At 37.2% G+C, this 23,511-nt stretch overlaps 2 protein-coding genes across 3 annotated transcripts in view; both read left to right on the forward strand.

Annotated features, from left to right (window-relative positions):
* GSAP (gamma-secretase activating protein) overlaps positions 1 to 16,254 on the forward strand; it is a 234,015-nt gene extending 217,761 nt beyond the window's left edge. Inside the window, exon 36 of the transcript XR_009542040.1 lies at positions 16,181 to 16,254. The gene's annotated coding sequence lies outside the window, so the exon portion shown is untranslated. The remainder of the gene's footprint in view (positions 1 to 16,180) is intronic.
* FAM185A (family with sequence similarity 185 member A) overlaps positions 12,967 to 23,511 on the forward strand; it is a 66,989-nt gene continuing 56,444 nt past the window's right edge. Inside the window, exons 1-3 of one of the 2 annotated variants that reach the window (XM_060157233.1) lie at positions 12,967 to 13,629; positions 16,181 to 16,290; positions 21,580 to 21,672. In XM_060157233.1, the coding sequence (XP_060013216.1) occupies positions 13,203 to 13,629; positions 16,181 to 16,290; positions 21,580 to 21,672 (630 nt within the window). In that variant the 5' untranslated portion in view covers positions 12,967 to 13,202. The remainder of the gene's footprint in view (positions 13,630 to 16,180; positions 16,291 to 21,579; positions 21,673 to 23,511) is intronic. The other variant, XM_060157232.1, reaches the window with a different exon arrangement.

Genomic DNA, 23,511 nt, shown 5'->3' on the forward strand with positions numbered 1-23,511 from the left:
GGGTACTGGAGAGGGAGAAAGGGAGCAACTAAAAAATTTAAAAGCCCTTAAAAGAATAGGTGTCAACTCTGAGTCAGGGAAGAGTCAGCTTTAGACAGTAAGTAAAGCAGGCAAAGTTCCCTCTCCCATATCTAGAAATTTCACAGGCTCCTCTTTTCATTGCATGAGTATTTCCTGTTCTCAGGCTTCATCTGGCCCTAGGCAGATCTCTACTTTTGTTTTCCTTTCCCTGGGCAGCATCCCCTACTCAATTTCTTTCCTTCCTCTAAAGGCAAAGGTTCTTACATTACTTATAGGATTAGAAGAATATTTAGCAAGACAATGTGCCTACTTTACATTGGAAGAGGAAATTAAAAATAAGCCAAAAACACCCTCTTTCTGAGCTGGGGAACAAGGAGAGGTGGTGAGGAAACAAGTTGACATGGGCCCCTGAGGCACCCTGTCCACCCAGGATCAAGCTCAGGAAATGAAATAGTGCAACTTGGACTTCAAGGACATCAGAGGGATAATATACCTCCTTCCCCAAGTGGGACTTGGGGAAAGTGGCAAGTTTCCAGAGCCATCATCAACTCTGCCCTTTCATGTGATAAAGCAAAGAAAACTGTCTAGTCAGAGAGGGGCCCAAAAGAGTTCACAGAGTGGAGTGGGGTAGGTGTTGAGTGTGGCTGGGAGTGCTATACCCCAAGAGCCCTTAGTGTTATGATGAAAAGACACTCTTCAGAAAGCTTTGTGGACCATACAATTGAGCATCAGATGGGGTTGCAGAATTCTCAGAAGATGCCAGCATGAAGACCCATATCTGAGACCCAGGTGGATGCATATCTCAGGAGGAGTCAGCATGGTCAGACACCAACCACCCTGAAGTATTATGCTACCTAATAACCCTGAAATTGGGTCTCATGCTCAGGAGGAGGAGAGGAAAGGAGAAACATGAATTGAGTAACTTTTTAAAAAATTCAGCTTTATTGAGGTATATAATTTATGTTCAACAAAACTCATAATTTTAAATATACAATTTGATGAGTTTTTACAAATATTGACAGTTGTGTAATCACTGCCACAAACATTCCCGTCACTTTTAAAAAGTTCCTTTATGCCCCTTTACAGCCAGTGCCCCTTCTATCCCCATCCCCTCCATCCCAGGCACCTGGTTACAACCAGTATTTTTGCCTTTTCTAGAATTTCATATATATAGAATCATATATATTTCTGTCTTCTACCATTTAAGCATAAGGTTTCTGAGTTTCATCTACACTGCTATGGATATCAGTATTTCATTTCTTGTATTGCTGAATGCTACTCCATTGTACAAATACACCATGATTTATTTGCCATTCTCCAGTTGATAGACATTTATTTCTCATTTTTGGCTATTATGAATAAAGTTGCTATGAACATTCAAGTACAAGTCTTCATGTGAACATATGTTTTCATTTCTCTTGGGTAAATACCTAGGAGTAGAATTACTGGGTCATATGGTAAGTTATGTTTAATTCTATAAGAAACTGTCAAATTGTTTTCCAAAGTGGCCGTACCATTTTATATACCCACCAGCAGTGTATGAGGGTTCCCACTGCTCCACACCCTTGTCAACACTTGGTATTGTCAGTATTTTTAGTTTTAGCCATTTTGGTGGGTATGTAGTGGTATCTAATTTTAATTTTGTGGTTTTAATTTGCACTTCCATAATGACTTATTATGATGAGCATATTTTTATGGGCTTAGTTGCCATTTATATATCTTCTTAGTTTAAGTGTATATTCAATATTTTTCCCATTAAAAAAATCAGGTTTTGGGCTTCCCTGGTGGCACGGTGGTTGAGAGTCTGCCTGCCGATGCAGGGGACATGGGTTTGTGCCCCGGTCTGGGAATATCCCATATGCCGTGGAGCGGCTGGGCCCGTGAGCCATGGCCGCTGAGCCTGTGCATCTGGAGCCTATGCTCTGCAACGGGAGAGGCCACAACAGTGAGAGGCCCGCGTACCGCAAAAAACAACAACAACAAAAAAATCAGGTTTTCTTCTTACCATTGTTGTAAGAGTTTGTTGTGTATTCTGGATACAAGTCCTTTATCAATACGTTTCATAAATATTTTCTCTCAATCTCTCCTGGTCTCTTCATTCTGAAGAGAAAACTTCTGAATTTTGAGGAAATCCAACTTATTGGGTTTTTTTCTTTTATGGTTCATGCTTTTTGTATCTTATTTAAGAAATCTTCGCCAAACTCAAGGTCACAAGATTTCCTCCTGTATTTTCTTCCAGAACTTTTATAGTTTTAGGCCTTCTATTTGCATCTTTTAACTATTTCAAATTTTTGTGTATGGTGTGAAGTAAAGGTTGATGTTCTTTTGAAGAGTGAATGGACAGGCATATGTATATTTAATGTTCCAGCACCATTTGTTGGGAAAAGCCTCCTCTTCCCATTGTCATATTATAATTATAATAACACCTTTCTCAAAAATTAACTAACCATATATGTGTAGGTCTATTTCTATAGTCTCTATTCTGTCCCATTGATTTAAATGTCTACTCTTATAGCCATACAACATTATGTTGATTATTGTAGTTTTACAGTAAGTCTTAAAATGAAGTAGTATAAGTCTTCAAACTTAGTTCTATTTTCAAAATCGTTTTGGCTGTACTTGGTACTTTACCTTTCCATAAACATTTTAGAAGTTACTTGTCAATTTCTATTTTTTGAAAAGGCTGCTAGAATTTTGACTGACCAATGAATCAATACATCAGTGTGGAGTGATATGCCATCTTGAGTCTTATTTTACTTGAATATGGTATTTCTCTCCACTTATCTAGATCTTCTTCAGTTTCTCTCAGCAATGTTTTACAGTTTTCAGAAAATAGGTCTTGCATGTATTTCATTAAATTTATCCCTAAGTATTTCACATTTTTTATGCTATTGTAAATGGTATTGTTTTTAAATTTCAATTTCTAAATGCCATTTTTAGTCCTTAGAAATAGAATTGATTTTTCTTATTGATCTTGTATCTTGTAAACTTTTTAATTAATTCAGTTGGCTTTGTATAATATTCTTTAGAATTTTCTACTTAGATGATCATGTTGTCTGCACATAGAAAATTTTACTTCTTTCTGTCCAATGTAGATTCCTTTCAGTTTTTTATTGCCTTATTGTACTGTATAGGACCTCTAGGACAATAAAGTGGTGAGAGTGAAAAACTTTGCCTTGTTTCAGATCTTAAAAGGAAAAAAGCATTCAGTCTTTTATGGTTAAATATGGTATTAACTGTAAGTTTTTCATAGATGCCTACATTAGGTGGAGGAAGTTCCTTCTCTTCCAAGTTTATGGAGGATTTTTAATCAGGAATGGGTATTGAATTTTGCTACATGTTTTCTTTTTAATCCATTAAGATGATGATATTTTCCAAAAAATGATGCTGGAACAACTGATCTTTAACATCCTTATGTAAAAGAATGCACCTCAACTCATAGCCTGCATGATTTACAAAACCTAACTTGAAATGAGGCATAGGCCTAAATGTAAAACCTAAAAGTAAAAAACTTCCAAAAGAAAATGTAGAAGAAAATCTTTGCAACCTAGGTTTGGAGAAAGTTTTGGGTTTTTTTGTTTTGTTTTATTTTCAGATGGGACACAAAACCACAATCATAAAAGAAAAAAATAGATAAATTGGACTTTTTCAAATTTAAAGGATGTACTCTTCAGGTGACAGTGTTGGGAAACTAAACAAGAGCCACAGGTGGGGAAAAAATGTGACCAAATAATGTATCTGACAAAAGACTGGTATCAACAATATATAAAGAAATCTCAAAACTCAATAATAAGAAATCAAACAGACGTACAAAAACTGGGCAAAAGATTTGAATGGATATTTCACCTAAGAAGATATACAAATGGCAAATAAGAATGTGAAAATATGCTCGCTTCATTAGTAATTGGGGAAATACAAATCAAACTCATAATGAGAGAGAACTACACACCTATTAGAGTGGTTTTTAAAAAAAGTGACAATACCAAGTGTTGGTGAGGCTGTGGAGTAACTGGAACTCTCACATATTGCTAGTGGGAATGCAAAATTGTGTAGCTCCTTTGGAAAACAGTTTAAATATTACTTATGAAGTTAAATACATTTACCACATGACCCAGCCATCCCCCACTCATATGTAAATACACATTCAAGGGAAATGAAGAAATATATCCATTCAAAAACTATATACAAATGCTTATATTGGCTTTATGTAGTCACCAAAAACTAGAAACAACCAAAATATCAACTTTTGGATATATAAACAAATTGTGGTACATGCATGTAATGGAATAAAACTCTGAAACCAATTACTGATACATAAAACAACATGGATGAATCTCAAATATATTATACTAAGTCAAATGGCTATATACTATATGATTCCATTTACCATATAAGTTTCTGAAAAAGGCAAAAAGGATAGGGACAGATAATGGATCGGTGGTTGCCAGGGGTGAATGTTGGGGGACAAGGATTGACTACAAAGAGAGATGAGGGAACTTTTGGCAGTAATGGAAAAGTTCTATATCCTTATTGTCATAGTGGTTACATGACTCTATGTATTTGCCAGAATTCATAGAGCTGTATACCTAAAAAGGGTGAGTTTTACTGTGTGTAAATTATACCTCAATAAACTTGACTTTAAAACAAAGCAAAGCAAACAAAAAGAACTAAACCTACACAGAGTGCTGAAATGTAAACTATTAAAACAATGAAAAAAATTCCAAAAATCACCAAAGAGAAAAAGCAGACTCTCCACAAAGCAACTAAATTAGACAGATAGAAGACTTCTCATTAGTAAAAACTGTGCCTCTTCAAAGTACTGAGAGACAGTATATGTCAGCTAAATTATTACTTAAGAGAGCAGGTAAAAATAAAAACATTTCAAAGTCTGAAGAAACTACTCAGAGACTCTCATTGAATATATACAATGAATATACTTCAGTAAAAAACTGAGGGGCTTCCCTGGTGGTGCAGTGGTTAAGAATCTGCCTGCCAATGCAGGGGACACAGGTTCGAGCCCTGGTCTGGGAAATCTCACATGCCGTGGAGCAACTAAGCCCATGCGCTACAACTACTGAGCCCGCATGCCACAACTACTGAAGCCCACGTGCCTGGAGCCCGTGCTCTGCTACAAGAGCAGCCACCACAATAAGAAGCCCGCACACCACAACGAAGAGTAGCCCCCGCTCAATGCAACTAGAGAAAGCCTGCATGCAGCAAGGAAGACCCAACGCAGCCATAAATAAATAAATAAATAAATAAATTTAAAACAAAACAAAACAAAACTGAATCTAGAAGGAAAGAGATGAGCAAATAAATTGGTAAATGTTGCTAAATTTAAATAAGCATTAAATATAAATAGCAACAACTATCATGTGGCTTCAAAAACAAGGTGGAACAAACATACACAAGACAATAAATGACATGGAAGATGGAAGGGAAAAGACATGTTAAAGAATGCTGTTCTTTGAGAGGAAGATGGAGATATTGATTAGCCATTTGCTAAGTCAAGTGAGTATGTGAAAAATTTTAGGATAATGATTAGAAGTAAAATAGCCTTTCAAATTACTACAGAGGGAAAAGGTGAACAAAGAAAAACATTTAAGCTAAGATATGAATGGAGAAAAAGAGGAACAACAGCAACAAAAAGGCCAAAAAAAGGCAAGGTTAATAGAAAACACAAAAGAAGATGGTAAGTATAATTACAAATGTAATAGTAATTACCAAAAAAAGTAAGTGGATTAAATTTACTTGTTGAGACAGATTGTTGAATTGGATTTAAAATATCTATCTGTATTCTGTTTATGAGACAACTCCCAAATATAATGTCACAGGTTTGAAATAAAAGGATGAAAATATTATTATTAGATAAAAATATACATCAAGATAGAAAGCAGTACTAGAGATAATGAGGATCATTATTTAATGACAATAAAATTTTATCAGGAAGCAATATTAATCCTGAACCTATACATAACTAACAGCATAGCCTCAAATTATATAAAATGTAAATGGAATTTCTACTCAAAGGGTATATTAATGCTACTACAGTGTAAATGGTTGCAACACTATTACTACTTTGTAGAAATGGAATGAAGTGTTAGCACATACAAGAACTCTAGCCTAAAGTGAGCTTTTAAAGTTTTTCTATTATAAGTTAGCCTTCTGTTTGCAATAAATATTATCTTACACATGCACACACACACACACACACACACACAAATACATATTGCTTTAATGTACAAAGTACCCATATCCACCCCAACCATGAGAATCTTCTTCAGATATTTGTAAACTAGGCAATTTCTCAAGGTGTTTAAAGTGAGAGAAATTTGACTACATTAAATAACAAGCTTTTTCCTGTACATCATCTACATCAAAATAAATAACATGTAGATTTCAAATAGGACTGCCTACATATTCATTAACTACTTCTCAGTATTGTTAGTTAGTTGTTTAGATTATTGAGTTTACTAAGATTCATAAGAAGAACAGAGGTCATAATATATATTTATTTCAAAAGTTTATGATTAAGAAAGTTAGCAAAATCCTAGGGCTTCCCCCACTTAAACTGAATTCCAGAATCCTTTCTTTAGGTTACATTTTTTCTGAAAACTCTCTCATGCCCTCTGCTGTCCATTTATTGAAATTTTTTGTTGAAGTATAGTTGATTTCCAATGTTGTGTTAATTACTGCTGTACAGCAAAGTGATTTAGTTCTATATACACTCTTTTTTTTAATGTATTCTTTTCCATTATGGTTTATCACAGGATACTGAATATAGTTCTCCGGGCGATACAATAGGACCTTGTTATTTATAAATTCTATACATAAAAGCTTACACCTGCTAACCCCAACTTCCCACTCCATCCGTCTCCCAACCCTCTCCCCCTTGGCAGCCACCAAATTGTTCTCTGTGTGTGATTCTGTTTCATAGATAATTTCATTTGTGTCATATTTTAGATTCACATATAAGTGATATTTGTCTTTCTCCTTCTGACTTCACTTAGTATGATAATCTCTAGGTCCATCCATGTTGCTGAAAGTGCCATTATTTCACTCTTTTTTATTGCTGAGTAGTATTCCATTGTGTCTATGTACTACATCTTCTTTATTCATTCATCTGTCAATGGACATTTAGGGTTGTTTTCATGTCCTGGCTATTGTGAATACTGCTGCTGTGAATATAGGGGTGCATGTATCTTTTTGAATTATAGTTTTGTCTGGATATATGTCCAGGAGTGGCATTGCTGGATCATATGGTAATTCTATTTTTAGTTTTCTGAGGAACCTCCATACTGTTTTCCACAGTGATTGCATCAACTTACATTCCCACCAACAGTGTAGGAGGGTTCCCTTTTCTCCACACCCTCTCCAGCATTTGTTATTTCTAGACTTTGCAATGATGGCCATTCTGATTGGTGTGAGGTGATACCTCATTGTAGTTTTTTTTGTTTTGTTTTGTTTTGTTTTTTTTTTGCGGTACGCGGGCCTGTCACTGTTGTGGCCTCTCCCGTTGCGGAGCACAGGCTCCAGACGCGAAGGCTCAGCTGCCCCGGCTCGCGGGCCCAGCCGCTCCACGGCATATAGGATCTTCCCGTACCGGGGCACAAACCCGTGTCCCCTGCATCAGCAGGCGGACTCTCAACCACTGTGCCACCAGGGAAGCCCCTCATTGTAGTTTTGATTTGCATTTCTCTAATAATTATTGATGTTGAGCATCTTTTCATGTGCCTATTGGCCATCTGTATGTCTTCTTTGGAGAAATGTCTATTTAGGTCTTCTGCCCATTTTTGGATTGCATTGTTTGTTTTTCTGTTGTTGAGTTGTATGAGCTGTTTGTATATTTTGGAAAGTAAGCCCTTGTTGGTCACATCGTTTGCAAATATTTTCTCCCGTTCTGTAGGTTGTCTTTTCGTTTTTGTGACAGTCTGTTGTGGCTGTCCACACATGGTTTTTGTGACTGATGTCACTCAGAGCATCTTGTAAATCCTAGGGCTTCCTGGAAGACAGTTGCCAATTTCATGCAAGTATCATCTGTCATTCGTAAGGTGTAGGAATTGTAGAGTTCATCGACTTATAAAACCTACCTGGCATTTTTTTTTTTTTTTTTTTGCGGTATGCGGGCCTCTCACTGTTGTGGCCTCTCCCGTTGCGGGGCACAGGCTCCGGACGCGCAGGCTCAGTGGCCATGGCTCATGGGCCCAGCCGCTCCGCGGCATGTGGGATCTTCCCGGACTGGGACACGAACCCGTGTCCCCTGCATCGGCAGGCGGACTCTCAACCACTGCGCCACCAGGGAAGCCCCTACCTGGCATTTTTTAATGCTGTAATGAAAGTACTTATAACAAGTTATCCTCGCCTAGGACTTTGAAGTTGCAAGTCAGTGGATCTTTAAGGACAAATCTTTAAGTTTCTTATTTTTGTAGCACAAGGCAAGTAAATTTCCCTTTTTTGAACTTGAGAGATATCCCTTTCTGAATAGATTCAGTCCACAGAACTTAACATGGCGACCATTTCCTATCATGGACAAGAGGTCTTGGATATTTATGACTTTGCAGCCTGAGAGCCTCAGGGGCTGATGATGGGTTTCTCCAAGAGGACTCTCTAAGCCACAGCAGTTGGCCCCTCTGAAGGGGATGGAAGACAAACAGAGGGGATCTCCTGAGCTCAGCCAGGAGCCAGGGGACTTCAGCCAAAGTTCAGGAAAGTCTGAAGAAGAGCCCTGGGGGGGAGGGGACTCCCAGCTGCAGGGGCCCCGCCCGCCCTGCCCCAACACTTGAAAAGACTCCATCCCTCAATGAGAGAATGTAACTCACTTTACAGAATGTATAATCCAGTGTTTAATAAATTTGTTCCATTAGGCTGTGTGAAATTGTTAATTCATCATCACAGGGCAAGGTGTCAAGATTTAATCACTAGGCTAGTTTAGGCAACAGCTGCTTAAATTGTGGCTTTAACTATCAGAATAGTCAATCATAAAATATCTCAGACAAAATTTCAATATGGAATTTTCATTGGTATATTAAATTGTACATTTATTGAATATTAATTATTAAATTAAGTAAAATATTCATTTAGAATATTTAAATGGTAAGAAAGACTGACTCACTATTTGATTCAGTCTTAGTAAACAATATATGCTAAGAAGTGCATTTAAATTTTTTAAATTATAAATGTAATATATGTTCATTATTGAAGACACATAAAAAAATGAAATAATTCATCTTACTACTTGGAGATAAGCATTGTTATCAAGTTGTGTGTTTCTCTCTGCAATTGTTTCTATGGAATATATGTTAAAATTCCTATTATTATTATTATTATAGAATTGAGATCATACTATACATACAATTTGGTATTCTACTAATGTCACTTAACATTACTATGAGATAATAGATATATATATATATATATATATATATATATATATATATATATATATATATATATATATAGGTCTCTGCCCTTGGCTCCTAATAAAGGCTTCCTGAAACCCTTATAATTTCCTGGGTGATAGGAATGTCTTTTGTTCTAATGAAGCACCTTTGGGTAGACTCCTGGATGAGGGCTGGTCACCAGAAAAAACAAGACATGATTAGAAGCTTGGAATCTCCAGCCCTACCCCCCAGTCTCTTGAGAAGGAAGAAGGACTGAAAATATAGTTAATAATCGATCATGCCTATGTGATGAAGCTTCCATAAAATTCCCACTAGTATGGGGTCTGGAGAGCTTCCAGGCTGGTGAACACACCCACATCAGGAGGGGGGACACATCCCAGCTCCACGGGGACAGAAGCTCTGGTGGTCCAGACCCTCCCAGGCCTCACCCTCTGCATCTCTTCACCTGGCTGTTCATCTGCATCCTTTATCAAATCCTTTAGTAAAGTGGTAAATTTAAGTGTTTCCCTGAGTTCTGTGAGCCACGCTAGCAAATTAATAGAACCTGAGGAGCGGGTTGTCGGAATCTCCAGTTTGTAGCCAGAGGAGATAGAAGCTGTGGGTAACCTGAGGACCTACTACTTGTGACTGGCATCTGAAGTGGATGGGAGTGGTTTTGGGGAAATGAGCCCCTAACCTGTGGGATCTAACATTAGTGTCAGAAGTGAGTTAAATTGTCGCTTGTTGCAGGGGGAAAACCTCCACAGATTTGATTACTAGAAGTGTCAGAAGTGAAGCTATGTGAGTGTGGTAGTTGTGTGAGAGTCGAGGAGACATACACAGAAGGAGAATTGTAGGTTTTTCCTTTACAATTATGTTATGGAAGATTTCCCATTTCATTGAATAGTTTTCAAAATACAATTTTAAGTTGCATAATATTCCATACGTAACCAATTTATGTAACACCCTCCTATTTTTGGACATTTAAGTTGCTTCAATTCTTTACTATCGTAAGTAATCCTGAAAAAAAATTCCACAAATGTAAGTTTTTGTGAACATCATTAATTTTATGTTTACATTAAATTCCAAGAAGTACAGTTTCCAGGTCATGGATACACATATTTTTAAGGTGTTTTATGCATATTGCTAAACTGAACTCTGAATGTTTTAATAACTTACACTCCTACCAGCTGGACATGTTCATGACCACAGGAATGGCTTTTAAAAAACTGAACGTGTAAAAGTACGCTACAAGTGAACTCTAAATATGCGGGAGAGTTATATATGACTCTCTATTCATTTCATAAATAACTTTTTTTTCTCCAAAGGTGTCAGGAAGATAGAAGGACATTTTGACAAAGTGGTAAGACGGCCAGACCTTCTAATTGTTTTTTAATCTTTCAAAACTTGTTTCTTCATCAGTAATGTGAGCAAAATAATACTTGCCCTGCCAAACAGAGTGTTTTGTGAGGATACTATGAGATGATACATGTAAACATGCTTTGAATACTATAATGTCATACAGGTGGAAGGTAGTACTTTTATTGCTCATTACTGATATGTGGACAGACTTGATACATGTCATTAGACTTTTAAAAGTATCAATAAATTTTTAATATCTTACGTTAACCTTAATATACATAATTTTAAAACTCAGATGATCCAAAAAGTAATTTTGGGTCAATTTTCTTTTGTTTATTTGAAAATAGTAAAACAATGATTTTGCCACATATGCAGTTATTGTTCAGTTGCCAATTCCACTAATTAGGTTTGCGTCAGAAAAGGAAAAATTACCATAGAAACAAAATTATCTATTAGGGTTTTCTATTTAATCTAAAAATATTTGGCATGGGTACAAAAAATTTAAGTGCATTCTCAACTTGCTTAAACCAATGCCTTTTTCAAAGGTATTCCCGTGGGTTTTCATTAAAAAGACCGTTTGAAGATCAGTTTGAATAATTATGACCAAATGAAACACAAAGCCAAGGATAGAACTAGTATGCAGTGGGAACTTGGTGAACCTAAAAGCTTGCACCTATTGTGAGCCTTCATAAGGAGAAAGAATAAGGAGGGAGGAAGGACTGGGACAGAAAGGAGGAAAGGATAACTTAAGAAAAACACTGAATTTCTAACAAGGTAATGGCTTGCAAAGCACCCTATGACTTGGGCCCCTGAGGACTTTAGCTCAGTTCATTAGGACTTTAGCCCATCCCTCTATCACTATTACTCCCAGTAATTCTGGTTATTGCACTTGGCCAAGGGCTTCAATTTTTTATGGCATTCAGTTTCAGCACTTGCATTTTATTGGACGTCATTGTTTGCAGGGTGTCTTTGCTAAAGAACTTAGGGAATAATTTGTAGGAGGAGGAACTGGCACAGAAAGGGAGAGATAGCAGGAAAGGAGAAAATAAATCTTTTCTCATTTTTAAATTGCCCACAAAATAATAAAAGGTAAAACAGACCTTACGGAGTCATTTAGTACAATCCTTCTTCATCTTAAAGTGGAAGAAACAGGTGTAGGTGACACAGATAAACCAATGGCCGAGCCAGGAAAATAACCAATTCCATACTCTTCCCATGGCACTATGTCTCTCTCTCTCTCTCTCTCTCTCTCTCTCTCTCTCTCTCTCTCTCTCTCTCTCTCTCTCTCTCTCTCTATCTTATTTTAGTCCTAAAACTGAGGATCATTTGTAGTCAAAGGGAACAGTGCTGCTGTCAACACAAATCGTGATCGCTCAGATTTTTCTTGGTAACTTAGAGTCTATGCTATAAAATAAAAATATAATAATTTAAATTGCAACTTGGCAGCCTGTGCAGCGTGTTCACATCCATTATCTCATTTGATCCCTACAAAAACCCTTTGAGGTAAGACAAGGAAAGTATTATTGACCTCATTTTAAAAGCGAGCGGTTAAAACCCAGAGACGTTCAATGACTGACGTAAGATTACTTAGTCAGGAAGGAGACAGGACTCTAACCCTATTCCTACATTTGATATCAAAGAGGGAGTTTCCTCAGAAAACACTAACTGGTCTTGATCCTCTTGCCTAGGGATTCTCTATCCCAGGGTACCCCGCACTAGTTTAATGAAGTTTGGAACTAACCACTCACTGAGGGTACTCCTATTTTGCATCTAGTTCTCACCTTTAAAAGCGCAATTTCCTACCACTTCCCTCGGTCCTGATCCTTATTTAGGCTCCTATTTTTCTCTGTGAGTTTTGGCTTCCTCGTCTCACTCCAAAGCTCCACCCTCTCCAAAGAAGTAGCGTCCTCGGTATCCAAGGAAACCACACAGCCTTGCCCATCTTTCGCCTTCCACGCTTTCCATTGGCCAGTTGGATTCTGGTGTGTTTTTTTTTTTTTTTTTTTTTCCCCGTCCCTCCAATGGATAATTGGCTAGAGGGAAGGAGCGCTTGCCTTCCGAGTCCCGCGTAACACCTGCTCTTACTAGACTTAACAACCTTGGGCATTGCCTCTTGGGAAATGTAGTTTCTAAGCCGCCGAGCCCCTCGACGTCTGACTTCATTAGAACTACCTATCCCACCGGCCTTTGCGAAAGGGCGGGAGTAGGCGAGGAGTCACGGTCAGCGTGGATACTTAGAGCTTTGAAATTCCAATTTGCCCCCGAGGCGTGTGTAGCTGAGGTTTAAATTGCTGAACGAAGTGAGCAGTCTTGCTGTTGCTTCAGCACACCCTCTTAAGTGTCTCCCTTCTGACTTGCGCCGGCACAGCGGCCAAGTCGACTGGCCGTGGCGAGACTAGCCTGTGGCTGAGGTGATCTGAGGGAGCGTGAGAGCACGCCATGTTCGTCCCCTGCTCGGGATGGGGGCTGGGCTGCCTCCGGCTCTGTCTGCTCCGAGTGTGGGCCAGCGAGGTCGCGGGGCGCTGTGCGTGCGGGGCCTGTCAGGCCCGGCTGTACGGCTCAGGTGGGTCCCAGCCCGACGTCTCTCGGTCTGGTCCCGCGCACCGGACTCTGAAGGAGTGGGCACTTCTGGTGAGCCCTTTCGGCCGGCTGCGGACGCGGCTCCCGTGCTCCCTAGCCGTGAGGCCCTTGGACCCTCTCACCTACCCGGATGGCGACCGCGTGCTGGTGGCGGTGAGCGGAGTGGAGGGTGGGGCCGTGGCCAGCTTGCAGGTGAGGTACGACGAGGCGCAGAAGGAGGTGGCCATCGTGTCTGACGTCATCGACCCCCAGGCGTCCGTGGAAGTGAACGCGCCCCTGAAGTTTGGCAAGTGAAGTTTAAACGGGCTTGGGTCCCAGGGCACATCCAGTGAATTTATAGAATTAGGCCGACGTGCGTTTTTAATTGGTCCCTTTGGATCTGACTTTGCAACCTAATTTACAATTTACGCCTTCGGAGGTTGCCTCTTTTTTTCTGTTGTGCTTTGGGTTTCTGGGCAGTAGTTAGGAATTAGGTTCTCAATTACAGCAATTTTATAAATTGAATGGAAACATGATTTGGAATAATCTAAGCCGAATAACATTTGTGGAGCCCCTTCTGTTCTCCTTTGGCACTTTGTTCCTATTTGTGTCACTGCACTTTGTCGGTAACAATGTGGTGTATTTTTCAGGGTTAAAGTATCTTGATAATCCACTCAGTGGCATGGCAGACCATCCGCGTTTCCCCTTGCTCACTGCCTGGCGTCTGTCCCCAAACAGCCTTGTCTATAGCATGTTCCATCGAACCTGGACCAGGTGTTTGGTTTCTGATAGACACCCGGCTTCTTACTGAAAACGTCACCACTCATTTTGGCCTAAGTAGATTTTCTCTGAGTAGCAGGCCATGAAGAAAAACACATAGTAAGATTGCCTGGGAAACTTCAACTGATAATGGCTGCCAGATATGTTTCCTAGGTATTTGGGTTCCATGTTATTTCTCACATGGAAACGACTGTGTACGCAGCACTTTTCTAGGAAAGTCTTCCATTGCTCTCCGACTTCCCGGGACTGAAGGAAGATACTAATGAAGATCGTAATAGCAACTAACACTTCTAAGATAATCTTTTCCAATCCTTACAGTCGCACTGTATTATAGACACTTATTGTCACCATTTAAGATGAGGGAATTGAGATACAGCAAGTTTCATATACTAAGTACTTATTGTGGGTGAACAAGTAGAAGAAATCCGTGCCTTCATGAAATTTAATTTGTAGTGGGGTTAGATCAAGAAATATGCCTATTTTCTCTCAGATATAAAGTGGTGGAGCTGAGATTTGAACTGACTGGAGTCTGCTGAACCACTATGCCTTATTGCTTCTCAACTTTTTTTTAACTAGCCTAGGTGAATAAGAGACCCTGATCTCAAAATGTTAACAGTCTGGGGTGGGGAGGAAGATTTGCCAATGTATTATGCAGTACAAAATAGACTGAGTATTGAAATAGGGATAAGCAAAATTTTATGGCAGCACAGATAAAAATGGAACTACCCAAACCTTATTATTTGCTGATTCCTCTTTTTAGAGCCAGAATCTCATTTCCAATTTAGTGTTAATATGTGGATATTCCACAGGCCCTCAAATCAACATAATTCAATTTTACTCATACTTACTGGTGTTCCTCCAGTTCGTCTATAACTGTTTCAGTGAATGAGTGAGCGTAGCATTACTACCACTCAGTATGTAGCCTTAACTTCTCTACCCACCTACTGAGGGTAGAGTATATTTAGAAATTGTTTTCTTCTTCCCATGCCTATCATTACTGCTCGAGATCAAACCTTATGTTGTAACACTACTTAACTGGCTGAAAGTTTTGCAGTTACATTTGCATCCATGTAAGTATGGGGTGAAATTGTCTTTTTATGTATTTTATATTAATCCCAACCAAAATATTGCCTTTATAGAGACTGCCATATACTCAACTGTAGAGATTGATTTTTATGTCATGACTATTGGAATTGTAGTGCTAAGACCCCAGTAGTTTGTGTTTGGGGTAGCATTAATTCTCTGATCTGTTTTAAGGGAAATTATCAATATTTATTTGAACTAGGTATTAAATATCAGTGTTTTAAAGATTTTTTTATACAGAGACACCTAAGGTTACACCTTAAATTGAATTTAAAGTTAAACTTTAAAGCTAAGTATGGCTTATTTGCCAAATTTTCTTCGTATATATCACTGTTATTTATCCACAATTTTGAGGTTTTAATATTATTCAGTACTAGATTTTTCAAAGTTGTTCCCACTTTTTATTACTTCAGATACCTTGTGATATAGCTGCATGATAATATCTTCCTTTTTTTACATATGAAAGGTTAGCGGTAGGATTTGAAAACTGAACTCATGGTCATATATACTGATCCATGCCACTCCTGCAGTAGGCTTTTTAACTTGGGGAAAGTTTGGGAACAAATCTTTAAACTTTCATGAATATAGAAGAGAATAAGCTAACTGACTTATCCAGTTCACCATAATGACTTGTTAACTTGCTGCACTCTTACTCAAATCTGTGTTTGTGTATTTTCTCAGTGGCGAAGAGGCTTCTATGATCTTCTATAAGAACTGGAATCTTTGACCTGCTTTACTTATCTCCTATGTTACTTTCTCTCTTTAGATGATATCTGCCAACAGAAATAACTGCTTTTTAAAAACTGGTAGAAAAGGGCTTTACATTTGGTCCTGTTGCTGTGGTGGAGATCCCTTACCTTTAGAGAGAGGCTGCTGACAGCTGTGTTCTTTCCAGGATTCAGTAAACTGAGTAGCTGGATTTCTGCGGGACACTGAAATGCTTTGGAGCTCATTAACCGTAGTACTAACTTGGTTTTTCTTTTTTTCATTTCTAGATTTGAATATCAAGTCATCAGGGTCTGGCTGTGTAAAAGTCCAAAATATTGAGTGTGATAATTGCAAAATTGAAACTGAACAGGGGACCAGCATCTTACAGTCAGTTAAGGTATAAATATTTTTCTAATTTTGTTTCAACGTTATTTTTTAAAACACCTTAAACTATGAACTACGGTATCAAATTAAGGTTATTATTCGAGCATCATTTATTGGAAATATTGAGTATCATTTATTCATCACTCAGAAATTCCTTGCAAAAAGTTTGTCAGTTCTGTTATGAAAGTATAGAGGTTGTAGCAACTTTGAAGGTTTTCGTCATGTTCCTTTTAGATTTCATTTCAAAGTGTACAGTGATACTAATAATACATTCTTAGTATTCTCAGATCTTACTAAGTTTAAGAAATTTTAGTTTTAACGAATGATTTTCTTCCATTTATTAAGGAGTAAGGGAAAGTCATTAAGCATTATAAATTTGCTTAAAATATTAAATTAATCACATTTTTAATGTACCAGGTAGTTCATTACTTAAGGATTAAGTAGTTATTTGTGCTAAACAGCAAATGATTCGTCTCACTTTGTAACAACGCTTTTATATTTAATTTTCTTAAAATTAGATTGGTCTCAGCTCTAAATGATTTCAAGTACATCTCTGATAAGTTCTAGCTTATTGTTACTACTGATACTGCTTACACTTGCATATTCAAAACTCAATACTTTTTTTTTTTTTTTTTTTTTTTTTGGCCGTATGCGGGCCTCTCACTGTTGTGGCCTCTCCCGTTGCGGAGCACAGGCTCCGGATGCTCAGGCTCAGCGGCCATGGCTCATGGGCCCAGCCGCTCTGCGGAATGTGGGATCTTCCCGGACCGGGGCACGAACCCGCATCCCCTGCATCCGCAGGCGGACTCTCAACCACTGCGCCACCAGGGAAGACCCAAAACTCAATACTTTTGTGAACTTTGGTGGTATGTAACTTTGTTGAAGTCAGGCATCTTTGCTTCATAATTGCAAAGCATTTTCATTTTTAGATGCATGAACAGTAATTAGTATGATTAATTGGATGCATTTAAAAATTTTACATTATTTGTTTTGTCCCAGCCACTTTTATTTGCACACCTACCTTTGGCATGTCTTCACATGTGAACCATTTCAGTAAATTTAGTTGCACAGGGACTTCCCTGGTGGTCCAGTGGTTAAGACTCCATGCTCCCAATGCAAGGGGCCCGGGTTTGATCTCTGGTCAGGGAACTAGATCCTGCATGCTGCAACTGAAAGAGCCTGCATGCCGCAACGAAGATCCCATGTGCCACAACTAAGACCCAGCGCAGCCAAAAAAATAAGTTTAGTTGCACAAATATCAAAAACGATTAAAGAATACTATTACATATCCTTTTGGAAAAATGAGATGGTTCCAGTTCTTGTAAAAGATTGCACAATGAAGTTTTCATGTTGAGTGACTAAATGGATGAGAATACCATGGTTCCTTTTTGTCCTTATAAATATATTGGTCACTCATCAATGCTTGAATTTCAGAAATTCATCTAGAATATTGTTCTCTGGAGACTCAGAGTCTTAGATTTTCAATTTCACAGCCAAATTTAGAAGCTACTGTACTGCTGTCTGTCTCTTTGCAATCATCTTTTGATCCGTCTGATAATTCTGAAAGATCTATTTTGTCAGTTTTCTTTTTTCTGCCATTATGTGCATAAAATGAAAAATGATTTCTCAACTTTGGCACTGTTGACATTTTGGGCTGGAAAATTCTTTGTTGTCAGGGGCTGACCTATGCACTGTGGAATGGTTAGCAGTATTCCTGGCTTCTACCAACTAAGTGCCAAGAAACACACTCACTTAGGACAATGAAAAATATCTCCACACATTGCCAAATGTCCTCTGGGGGACAAAAATCACCTTTAGTTGAGAACCATCACTGGAAGCAAGTTCATCATTCTTCTGTTGTCTTATTCTTTTAGACATTTTCTAGCATAGTTAGGAATAATTGACAAATAATAATGAAATAACTGCTAGGATAATGAAATAGCAAAATGTTATGAGACATATGAAAAATAAGAATACTAAAATCCCATAATGTATTTTAGATTTACAGAGGAGTCCAATGAACCATTATGGTAATTTTAAGATAGAATGAGTTTTATTCTATTTAAAAAATGAGTAAATTTTCTATTTATTCTTTGGGGGACCTCTAACAAAGAATAAAAGTCATGAAATATCAGTCCTACAAATAGAATAGCTCAAAAAAGAAATTCAAGAATTAGAATTGGGTCTGCTGAATCTTAATGGTAGTTAGGAGAATTAAGAGGTAAGAGAATTATTCTTGAGATCTTAGGATTTACCTGACTTAAATTCAGAATGGGAACGCTTTGTGAAATATCTGGTTTAAGTTTTAAATATAGTACAATATCGTTATCTCTAATTAGTGATCGCCTATTAATGTAAGTTTCTCTTCCACTCATTTTAAGGATTTGAAATATATTTGATGTATGTTATAAGATGTTTATAGCAATAATAACAGCTACTGTTTACTGAGTCCTTATTATGTACCCAGAAATGTAGCTAAGTCTTCATTTAATCCTTGAATTATCTTCTTTTTATCAAGGAAGAAACTGTGAGCTACTAAGAGATAAAGGAACTCATTTAGGTTCCCACAGGTAATAAATTGAGCTAAAATTTGAACTTGGGTCTTTCTGCATTCCAAGCTCATGCTCTTTCCACCTTTCCTTATTGTCCAAGCAAAATGTCTGGCAGTACTAACTCACTGAATGCCACATATTTGCATTTTTAAAAATTGCAATAGTAATAGTTTATATTATACTAAATAGCTTCTGATTTATTTAAACATTTTAACTACTTTGTTTTGCATATTGAGGCAGGAGATAGATGGGCCCCAGGGTAAGCAGCTGGAGTTCATTCCCTGTGGCCAGAAACTTCAAAATATCAATAGCAGGACAATGGAGAGAGGAGGCTGGGCCCTTCCCAGATAAGAGATAAAAGACCACGTATTCCTTATTCTCAAAGTCAAGGAGACCTTCCCAACTACACATGCCCAGAAAGGCTTCTTGGAGGTCCACAAGGGAGGGGGCGCCACCCCAGAGTAAGTGACGTCAACTATGCATCGGCCTCTTTGCTAGAATCCATCTTGGCTGAGAGATGCATGCGCACACACACGGGGAAGATCCTGAGATATACCAAATACGGACTCAGAACCAGGCAAAGCAAGATGATTGGTCAAAGGAAACCTGGAAGAAATATCACATAAAAGTGATTCAAACTACCACAAGGTGGCAACTCTCTCTCTGAGCCCACCCATGTTTCTATCCACAAGAACTGTACTTTTTCCTCCTAAACACTTTACTTGCTTCACTACTTTCCGTCTCTATGTGAAAATTCATTTCTACACAGCTGATAGTCTAGGGCCTTGTCACTGGCCACTGGTCCCCAGTGGTCTAGTGGCTAGGATTCAGAGCTCTCACTGCTGCTGCCTGACTTCAGTCTCTGGCAGGGAACTGAAATCTTGCTGCAGGCCGAGGCCACCCAAGATCCATATGTTTTTAAATTTTATAATCTACTTTACATTTTTTGAAATTAGATGAGCTTTGAACTTAATGATAGCTATTAACATTTTTGTGCTTTAGACCTCTTTGAAAATATGATGATTATTTCCTTAGAAAAAATGCACACATGAAATTTTGCTTACAATTTCGTAAGTTTCACAGAGTGTCTAGAATGTCGTGTAAACTTGGTTAAGAACTCCTGATTTAAATAAAATACCAGTTGTTTTGGAGATACTTTTTTCTGAGGTTCATCAGTTACTTGTCTGCTTGATAAAGACTGTATTAAATACAATTTGACTTCTGACTCATGTTTCTATGGGCATGAAGTCTACCATGCTGTAATATAGATAAACTTTTTAAGAATGATTCATTTTGCCCTTTTCACTGAATTTTTTAAACTTCATTCCTGGGCCATTTTACCCAAGGTTTTACTGTTTTTCCCCCTGAGTAAAGCAACCAGAAGGTTGTTTTGTATTTTTTTTCCCAGTTTTTAGATAACGTCTCTGCTGTTGCTGGTTATGATATTGGTGGGTTTGCTTTTGCTATTTTTCTTCTTCTGGTATTTACCTATTCTTTTTCTCTTTATAGATGTGGTAGAACTGAAGACTTATGCAAATATTAAGCTGAAGTAAGCTACCCTAAAAAATAGACCAAACATCTAATGGCTCACACACAACTATAGTTTATTTTTCATTTGTGTCCAAGTGTGTGGGTGACTCATTTCTATTCAGGTATTGTAGGTTCCCTTCATCTTCTGGCTCTGCTATCTGTTAGAGCCTTATTGTAATATACATGCACCTGGTGGCAGGGGCAGAGCACAGGGAACGCACATTAGTTCTTCTAAAAGCACCAACCTGGAAATTGCACATAACATTTCTATTTATATTCTGTTGGCAAGAACTGAGCAGCACCTAGGAGGTAAGGGAAGCTGGAAAACATTGTCTCTTCATGGGCCCAGCTATACTTTGTACTTCGGGAAAAAGTGGATTTTTGTGGACCTATCATAGTTTCTGCCACACTTGCCAAGTGTGAAATCAAGTGTTACATACACACACATTTTTTTTTTATCTAGCAGAGGAGGCTAACCGTAACTGCTATTTTCTTAGAGACATTTTCATTTAGTTCCAGTTTCTGGGCTGTGTTGTACTAGAAAGTTTAACAGTCAGTGGGTTGTTATCCTAAGTGTGAATATATACTTCTTCAGGTGACTCCAGCAATAAGAATGTAGGATTTGAAATCATACAGAGCTTGATTCTGTTAGTTTAGATTTTGTTGTTTTCTAATGTGTCACCTGATAAGGTTGTTTAACCTTTCTGATTCTTGGATTCCTTCCTCTGTAAAATGGGAAAAATATAATACCCATCTCTGAATTGTGAGAATTAAATGTTAGTTCACATAAAGTAGTGAACGTTGTTATTTGGTGCAAAGAAAATGCCAAGTAAGTAATAAATATTACTGTTATTAATGATGAATATTAATAACGATGAACAGTGATTATTGTTGTCATTCTCATCATGATGTATGTTTAGTTAGCCATTGTGATCTTTGATTCCCAACCCTTTCTTCAGTGAAGCTACCAGAACACCCAAGTATCTTTTTTTTTTCCTTTGAGTCCAAGGAGCTTTATTTAATCACTTTAACAGCAGTTGACATTCTTTTCTCACTGATGTTATTATTCCAAACAGTGCATTTCTATTCATTTCTACTTCCTCTTTTACTGCTTTATTATTATTTTAAAAGAAATGTATAAAATGTTGGAACATTTTTTATTAATATAAGTCAAATTTATTGTCTCTTTTTCTATGTGAATTTTTGTATTTGTTTTTCAGAGTCAAAAATTACATATTCAAACAAAAGGAGGTAAAGTGATCTGCCTGGGAACAGTTTATGGAAATATAGATATTCATGCATCAGATAAAAGTGTAAGATTGTAATTTTCTTTTCTAGTACTTGCAATTTTGCATCTGGTTGGCTCACGCAGTGGGTAGATTCTACAAAATTTGTGGCAAAACATTCCCTTTTTAATGCATTTGAGTTCATTAGTAAATTCAAACTTGAACTGAGATGATTAAATATTATACAATTTAATTTTAAATTTGTGATTTAATACTTTTGATAGATATTTAGTTACTTATTTGGAATCAGTAGCATCTTTTTATAACTTTTAAGTTTTATTTTATTTTTTTAAAGTTTTTTTTTTTGATGTGAACCATTTTTAAAGAATTTAAATTTGTTACAATATTGCTCCTGTTTTATGATTTGTTTTTTGGCCGCGAGACATGTGGGATCTTAGCTTCCCCACCAGGGATTGAACCCACACCCCCTCCATTGGAAGGCGAAGTCTTAACCACTGGACCACCAGGGAACTCCCTCAATAACATCTTTAAATTCTTAATATTTCTTGAAAAAATTTTTTTGTATTGAAGTGTAGTTGATTTACAGTGTTGTGTTAATTTCTGCTGTACAGCAAAGTGACTCAGTTATACACACATATACATTCTTTTTTATACTCTTTTCCATTATGGTTTATCCCAGGATATTGAATATAGTTACCTGTGCTATACAGTAGGACCTTGTTGTTTATCCATTCTATATGTAATAGTTTGTGTACTAACCCCAAACTCCCAGTTCATCCCTTGCAAATACTTAATATTGAATTCTAATTCTGAAGAGATTTTAATCTTAATGATCATGGGTTAAAATCAGTCATTACATAATACCAAAATAAGTGGGATTAAATTTTTCTTATTGTTAGGTTTATTTGAGTATTTTTTCCAAGACCTGTTTATTTTGCCTCTAGGCAATTTTAGGAATTTCGAAACTCGACTTTCTTCAGTGTTTTCCACAAGATGGCACCATTAGACAGCATTACTGTTCTCCAAAAGCTTTTATTATCCATAGGAACTTTGATTGTTATAAGACAGTTTGCATTTTTTCAGTCAACTTTTGTTGCTTTCTGTGGTTTAGCATAGTATTAAGAATAAAGGTATAATTTTGAAGTATAAATTGTCACAAGTTTTTAGCATGATCAGTAATGTTTTAAATCTTTTAGAAAGGTCTGAGCCACCTTTTATTTTACAGTTAGACAATTTGCAAGGATTCTTTTGTCATAAATTTGTTCAATTCCATACTCAGCTGTATTCTCCGATAATTGGTGGGGAGGAATTGTATCTTATATGTAGATTATTGTTGGCATAATTAAACAAGGTAGGTTATAACACTAATTGTTCTACAATTGTCACTTTTATTTTCCATCACCTTTCTCTTAGAACCTGTGGGAGACTGTTTAAACCCAAATATTCAAATTTATCTTTTTAAAAAGTGTTGAAAGACACTGCCTGGCTTTATGTGGCAGCTGTTTTGAGACAGCATTTAGTCTCACCTCTCTGATTGTTGTGGTCTTGGAGGTGCAAAAGGGAAATTGGACAACTGCAGTTGCAGAATATTGCATATTGATGTTCACATGTAACTATCAAAGAAGAATTTAAATCTTAATTATTTTCTATTTTTAATATTTTGACCACTATTTCCACTCATTATTTATCCTCTCAACTTTCATGGTTTATTGAATATTAATTTATTCCTACTTTCTGTTATACTATTTTGTTTCCTGCCTGATGGAGTTTTGTGTTGTACTAAAGAATCAGTTTTGATATTTCTTTCTATTTATATTATGCATAGTATTAATTTTTAAGGCATATTTCTAAGTTTCTGAGGTTTTATGTAAAATAAGTTCTTATGAAATATGTTAACTTTTAATA

This window comes from Lagenorhynchus albirostris, chromosome 8 (assembly GCF_949774975.1).
Source record: "Lagenorhynchus albirostris chromosome 8, mLagAlb1.1, whole genome shotgun sequence".
NCBI lineage: Eukaryota > Metazoa > Chordata > Mammalia > Artiodactyla > Delphinidae > Lagenorhynchus > Lagenorhynchus albirostris.